A 7,136-nucleotide genomic window follows, 5' to 3' on the forward strand; every position below is an offset into this window, starting at 1 on the left:
TCTTCCCACTCTACCTCTTTATCCATCATATCTAGGTATAAATAGAATGCAACTGATATCCAAGGAAAAAGGAGTGGGCCTGTGTCTAACTACTAGAGGAATGCTTTTACCTTTCCTTTGTTCCTCAATTGAGTGTTCTTGCTCTGTCATTTTTTCAATGACAGAGTTCTATCTTTCCATTGCAGGAACTTCCTTTTGTGCTATCATGGAGCCAATTATTATAAATTTTATTCCTTCCTCTTATTCCATTACCTTCTCCATCGCTTCTGCTAAATTATTCAACCCATCCATATTCTCCTTATCACAATATTGTTCTCTCTGAATGTATTATTGTCCAAAAGCTGCACCTATTTCTTCCTCCAGCTCAGAATCAACTTGGATAGATTTCATGAACTCTACATTGGAGATCCTTTTTATCTTCCCTTTAATCCTATTACTTATTCTTTAAAACTCAATTGGAACACCCCTATGGGTTCTAGAGATTTCAGATTCCTTTGTACTTCCTTTAGACGACAGAGTTGCAACAAAAGGTTTTACAACTCTTTGTTTCTTTCTTCCAAGGACCAAAGATTCTTCTCCTAATTTCTCATCAAGCTTTTGCTTTCCACCTTGCTTTTGTTGTAATCTCATAGGGTTCTCCATACTAGGGTTTCCTATTTCAAGGATTTCAACTTTAGTTGACTCTACTGGTTTATCTTTCACCTTCTGAGTGGAAGCCCTAGTTTTTCTAGGATTGTTCATTAAAATTTATTCACTAGTGCCTACATGAACTGACGCAACATCACTCAAAATTTATTTTGCAATAGGAGAATCTGCAGTAGAGGAACTCTTAGAAATCGAGGCTCCAAGGGCCATTTTCCTTCTTTTTTGTAAACCCTATTTTTTTCTTCTGCAATTCTTTCCTGACCCTAATAATTTTCTTCCCTAAATTCACAAAGTGAAACAAATTCTTCCTTGGACAATTGAGATACATCCCTTAATGATCGTTCCACTAATAATTTAATTAAATAATGGTGGGAGACAAAATTTGACCTACCTTTCTGGGTTTTAGAGGCCATATTGCTCAGGAGATTATATAACACATTTGGAACATTCATTCTCATTCCATGCCTGAGATGAGTAAGCAACTTGATGTGTATTGAATGTAAACAAGATTGTCTCCCTTCGCATGTTAGATACCAGATTATGTGAACATTTTCTGCCATCCATTTATCTGGAAAAAAAATTCTTCTAGCCCCTTGTTTGTCAGCAATTAGTGGACGATCTCTAGGTCTTGTAAACTCTGCTCGAGCACCCCTGACATCCTTTGATTCTAGATATTTTGACCCTTCAGTAGGTAAACCAGTTACTTCTGCAATCCTTTCTTCATTGGACATGAATCTCAGTCTTTTAACATTTGCTTCTGCATTATACAAGACCATGGAAAATCTTCTAACTTCAAAAAGTAACTCAGCCATCCACTCTGAACAAACTCCTGACCACATTTTGGATCCTGCACAATAGAGGTATGAACTGTGAGTTCATACCTTATCAAATATCCTCCCATTGTGTTTCTTCAATGCAGTTTACACAATATCCCGAAATCTTCTATTTTATCTACTTATTAATGTCACTTTGTAGCTCGTAACTTGTTATTTTCAAGGAAAAACCCTTCCTGAGAAGAAATATCCGAGGACGATGATTGGTAATCACAAGGGTGACAAGACAGTGCAATTATGACTCGTAAGGGTGGCAAAATTAATCAAGATGGTAATTCGTGCAAGATTTAAAAAAAAACGACGTGCATAAAATGTCATAATCACTTTTTCAATCAAAATTTGATTTTCATAAAAAACAATAAAAAGCGATTAAAAATGATGCAAAGTACTGATGATATAAGATATGGAAAAATAGATCACTCATAGGGAATCAATCATACGTAGGAGATCAATTTTTACATAGTAATGCATCGAATCACGACATGCTCCCCTCCAACTGAAAGTTCACTAAGTGTCCTCACATGGAAGAAGAGAAATAATAGCAAGGTAACGAGGAATATACATGGCAATTTGAATGCAGCTAATGATGATATCTAATAGGATATAAATGAAGTGATAATTTGTGAGGTACCTGGAGTGATGTGGCATATTGCATGTCAGAGTCCTTTCCATGTACTTGTAGTTAACTTAAGATACACTGAAAAAAATGGATCAATATGAGGTGATGTGGAAATGATACGAAATATATGAGGGTGAAGTGGAGTGAAATATGGATGTTATTACAGAGAAATATATTCCATAAAGATGGAAGTGTTTATTATGAACCATCTTTTTGGTGGCTCAATCAGAAGGCAGGGCTGAAAGCCCATCATCATCAGTTGCAGGAGAACCAACAGTTGAAGCAAATTGTTTCATGAAATCTTCTTTAGATGGGGGCTTATGATATAATTTCAATCTGTGCCCATTAACCAATAGCTTGAATTTGACATGATCAATTGTTGTGAGTTGAATAACACCATTGTCAAATACCTGTGATATTTCATATGGCCCTAGCCATCTAGTGTGAAGCTTACCTAGATTATCTTTATATCTAGAATCATACAGTAGAGCCCAATCTCCAGATTGAAAGTTTTTTCCTTGATATATTATCATGCCATTTGATTCACTGATTTTGTAGGAGGACAGTTGTACAGACTTCATCTAACTCATTGAGTTGTGGTAGTCTTTCCTGTTGTGCTTTAGTAATGTCCATACCTAATTCAATTATTGTTCTTAAATTTTTGAGCTCAAATTCTATTGGCATCATTGCTTTCTTACCATAGAGCATCTCAAAAGGAGTAAACCTCATTGTTGTTTTCCATGATGTTCTATAGGCCTAGACTACTTCAAGTAACCTAGCTGCCTAATCTTTCCTATGAAGATTAATAGTCTTGGTTAATATATTCTCAATTTCCCTATTTCTTATTTCTACTTGTTCATTGGCTTGAGGGTGGTATGGGGTATATTTCCTATGCCTAATGTTGTATTCATTTACTAATGTCATAACAAGTTGAGAGGTGAATTGTGATCCTTTCTCTGTGATAATTTCTTTAGGAACTCCATATCTTGTGAAGATTTCTTCATATAGAATTCAGCAACCTTGTTATCTCTGGCATGTGTCATTGCCTTAGCTTCTACCCATTTGGTGATATAATCAGTACAAACCAAAATCTAAGACTTGTCATTAGAAGGTGGATCAATTGGTCCCACAAAATCAAGACCCCACTTGTCAAATGGGGTGACCACCAGTTGAGGATGTAAGGGAATCTTCTCTGATCTGGTTGGTCATCCCATCCTCTAGCATCTATCACATTTTCTTGTATACCAAGCTGCATCTTTATGAAGGGTTGGCTAATAATATCCTGTGTTAAGTATTTTGACAGATTTTGTCCTGGATGCAAAATGTCCTCCACAGGGTTCATCATGGCATTCATGTAGTATATCATGAGTCTCATCTTCTCGCACACATCTTTGCATCACCTGATCTGGCCCTATATTAAATAAACATCCTACTATCCAGGTGAATTTGAAACTTATTTCAACTAGTAACTTCTTTTCTTTTGGAGAAAAATGAGAGGGAACCTTTTGAGCAACTAAATAGTTAGCTATATCAGCATACCATGGTGTTTGGATAGTAATAGAGAATAGATGCTCATTTGGAAAGGAATCATCCAAAATGGGCGATTCTGGATTTGTTGTTAAGCGTGAAAGAAAATCTGCAACTACATTTGCCCTTCCTGGTTTATCAATGATTGTAATATCAAATTCTTGTAGTAGAATAATCCATTTGACCAACCTTCCTGATATTGATGGTTTATTCATAAGATATCTAATTGTTGCATGGTGAGTGTGGACATAGAACTTATATCCAGTTACATAATGTTTGAATTTATTGAGGGCATAGATAACTACCAACATTTCTTTCTCTGTTACAGTGTAGTTAAGTTCAACACCTTTCAAGTTTTTTATGACAAAATAGATTGCATATTCTACTGATGTCTCTTTTTGTCCTAGAACAACTCCAATTGCATAATCAAATGCATCGATATGTATATGGAATGGAAGTTCCCATTCAGGACCTTGAAGCATCGGTGCATGAGTTAATGCTTCCTTCAACTTAGAGAATACTTTGCTGCATGAGTCTGTCCACTGGAATGCTACATCTTTAGTGAGAAGTGTATATAGAGGTGCTGCAATTTTACTGAAATCTTTGATGAATTTTCTGTAATAACCTGCATGGCCTAAGAAACTCCTAAGATCCTTTTGTTTTGTTGGTATAGGCAAATTAGAGATGCATCACCGTAAAACACTTCTCATTGTTTAAAGATAAATTACGATCCTCACACCTCTGTAGAGTCTTTTCTAAATTACTTAATGCTTCTTCAAAAGTACCGCCATAGGCAGTGAATTCATCCATGTAGTCATGAGAAATATCTAAGAACATATTGGGGCATTACATAAACCATATGGAAAAAATGAGTAAGCATAGGTCCCCCATGGGCATATGAAAGTTGTCTTGTCTTGGTCCTCAGGGGCTATTCTTATCTAGTTGTATCCATTAAAACCATCTAAAAAGGAAAAACATTCATTTCCTGCTAAAGAGTCTAATACTTGGTCAATAAAAGGAAGAGTGAAGTGATCCTTCTTGGTTGCAGCATTAAGCTCCCTATAATCTACACAAACTCTCCAATTTCCATTTTTCTTAGGAACAATAACTAAATTTAATATCCATTCACTGTCATAAATATGATATATAAATCCTGCATTGAGTAACATTTGCAATTCTTGCTTAACTATTTCCCTTAATGCAAGGTTGATCCTTCTTTGAGGCTACCTTACTGGTTTACAATATTCTCTGATGTAGATTCGGTGTGTGCATAACTTACCTGATGTAAACCTTTCATATCTATGTAGAACCATGCAAATTCTTCTTCGTGGGACTACAATATTTTTTTAAAGACACAATTTTTTCTTGGGTAAGGAGACTATTGACATTCAACCATTTTTTTTGGGGCCACTTCAACTTGCTTAACTAGCTCCATTATAGATGTTGTAGGAAAATGTGGAACTATTATTTCATGCAGCAACAATGTATGCAGTAAGTCTATGGCTACAGGAGATTCTACAGAAGTGACTGACAGTAAAGGTTGTAGAGGACATACATTTTGTGCATTACAGTGAACAGTTTGGTCAGGAATTCCATATTGATTTTGCAAAACATTAGATAGGACATCCTCCTCTTCTTGAAGTTGCAAGAATGGGTCTCTCCTAATCATCATTAATTGTTGTATGGAATTTATCATATTCTTCTTCTATGTCTGGCCAAACTAAATGCTCATCCTCAAGTTGAGGTTGGGCAGGTGAATATAATGCAAGTGTTTTAGTTTTTGTCCCATAAAAAATGGTCATGTCCTTTGATTGGCATCCTATAAAAGCATATGTTTTGGCTAACCAGGGTCTACCCAAAATAATAAGATAACCTCCTAAAGTTGCTTTGGGTGAAAGAATGACAAAGTCAGTTGGATATTCCCAGGAATCCAGTGTTACTACAAGATCTTCCACCATACCATCTAGTGTAACAATAGAACTGTCTATAAGTTGTAGGACTGTAGTTGTTGTCCTTACGCTAGTGATATTGAGTTTCTGCATCACATCCTTTGTCATAACATTGATAGCTGCTCCAACGTCAATAAGAGCATTCTGAACTTGAATTCCATTGACAACTACTGCCACAAGATGACTTCCTGGGTCTAAATACTTAGGGATAGAAACTTTCCCTAACATGAGGTCTGCTAATTGGCCTACAACATGAACTATAGGTGGATCTTTCTTTTTTCTTCCTGGCTTTTTCAAGAAAGATTCTTTTATTGCCTTCCCATATATTGGAACATCCTTTATTGCTTGAAACAAAGGAATCTTGATACATACATTCTTTAATTGATCCACAATATCAAATATAGGTTCTTCTTTTTGTTTAGTTGGTTCTACCTCTAATATTTGAGGAAATGGAGGAGTATTGCTTGATTCTTGTTGTTCTGGCCTTGATGGGATTGGTGAATTCTTGACACTTTGGTAGATATGTCCTTCATCAGGCATTTCGGTGATAACTGGAGGTGATTGTGCAGGAAGAGTTGTTCTGGACCTTAAATGGATATCAATTATATTAACAACATAGGCAGGATATTGATTTGGATCAGTAGCATAAACATGTTGTTGTTGTGATTGTTTATTGTTAGGATTTGGCATGGGTTGAGCTGGCAATTGAGTAGGTTTAGGTGGTGCAACAACATTAGGTGAGGGCATTAGGGTTTGTTATTGAGGTTGCAGAGGAGGCTGTTGGAAACCAGAGGACTGTTTTGACCATTGATGTCCTCCTCTCCATTGCAGTGTTTGTTGCCAGTTTCCTTGAGGTGGCTGCCAATTTCCTTGATTTTGCTGCCAAGGAGGAGGGGATTTATGATAATTGGTCCATACATTTTGGGAATTGTTCCAATTTTGCTGAGGGAAGTTCCCATAATAGGGAGGATACTGATTTTTCCATTGACTACTAGAATATATGAATTGGAATAAGGACCATTAAAGAATAAAAGATCAGGTGGCATACCTTGTCATGGAACCCATGGTCTTATTTATTCTACATAAAAGATTTGATCTTCTTCTCTTTCAACAGGTTTAAATTAAAGTGAGGCAAGTGATGGTATGATGAAAGAATAAGTATCTAGTCAACTACTGAGAGGGGGGAGGTGAATTAGTAGATAGAAAACTAATAATAACTTCACCAATCTAAAAAAACAATCTCTCAAAGTAAACTTAGAACTATCAATGTAATACCATTGTCGAGATAAAAACTCATAAGATAAACCGGTTGACTATTACAATAAATTAACAGTAAACAACTTATTCATTTCTCAATGCTTCCGATTATCATGACTTATCAAAGTAGTTAAGTAGTTAAGTAAATCAACCATAAAAACATAACCACAAAAATATTCACCACTTGACATAAATATTTTTGATGTGGAAACCCAAATAGGTAAAAACCATGGTGAGATGAGACTCACAAGATAACTATTTGAACTCTTCTGAAGTTCGCCCTATTAGGAGACTAGCCTATTAAAG

The 7,136-nt window shown here is 35.9% G+C and overlaps 1 protein-coding gene across 1 annotated transcript; it reads right to left on the reverse strand.

The window, feature by feature from the left end:
* Positions 1 to 5,285: 5,285 nt before the first annotated feature.
* Positions 5,286 to 6,320, reverse strand: LOC131876629 (uncharacterized). Its single transcript, XM_059222071.1, has one exon. The coding sequence runs from the start codon at positions 6,318 to 6,320 to the stop codon at positions 5,286 to 5,288; it is 1,035 nt and encodes a 344-aa protein (XP_059078054.1).
* Positions 6,321 to 7,136: the final 816 nt, after the last annotated feature.

Source organism: Cryptomeria japonica, chromosome 6 (genome assembly GCF_030272615.1).
Source record: "Cryptomeria japonica chromosome 6, Sugi_1.0, whole genome shotgun sequence".
In the NCBI taxonomy this organism is placed as follows: domain Eukaryota; kingdom Viridiplantae; phylum Streptophyta; class Pinopsida; order Cupressales; family Cupressaceae; genus Cryptomeria; species Cryptomeria japonica.

Coding starts and splice junctions, on each gene's coding strand:
- LOC131876629 (XM_059222071.1), bottom strand. CDS start 6,320: ATGCCCTCACCTAATGTTGTTGCACCACCTAAACCTACTCAATTGCCA.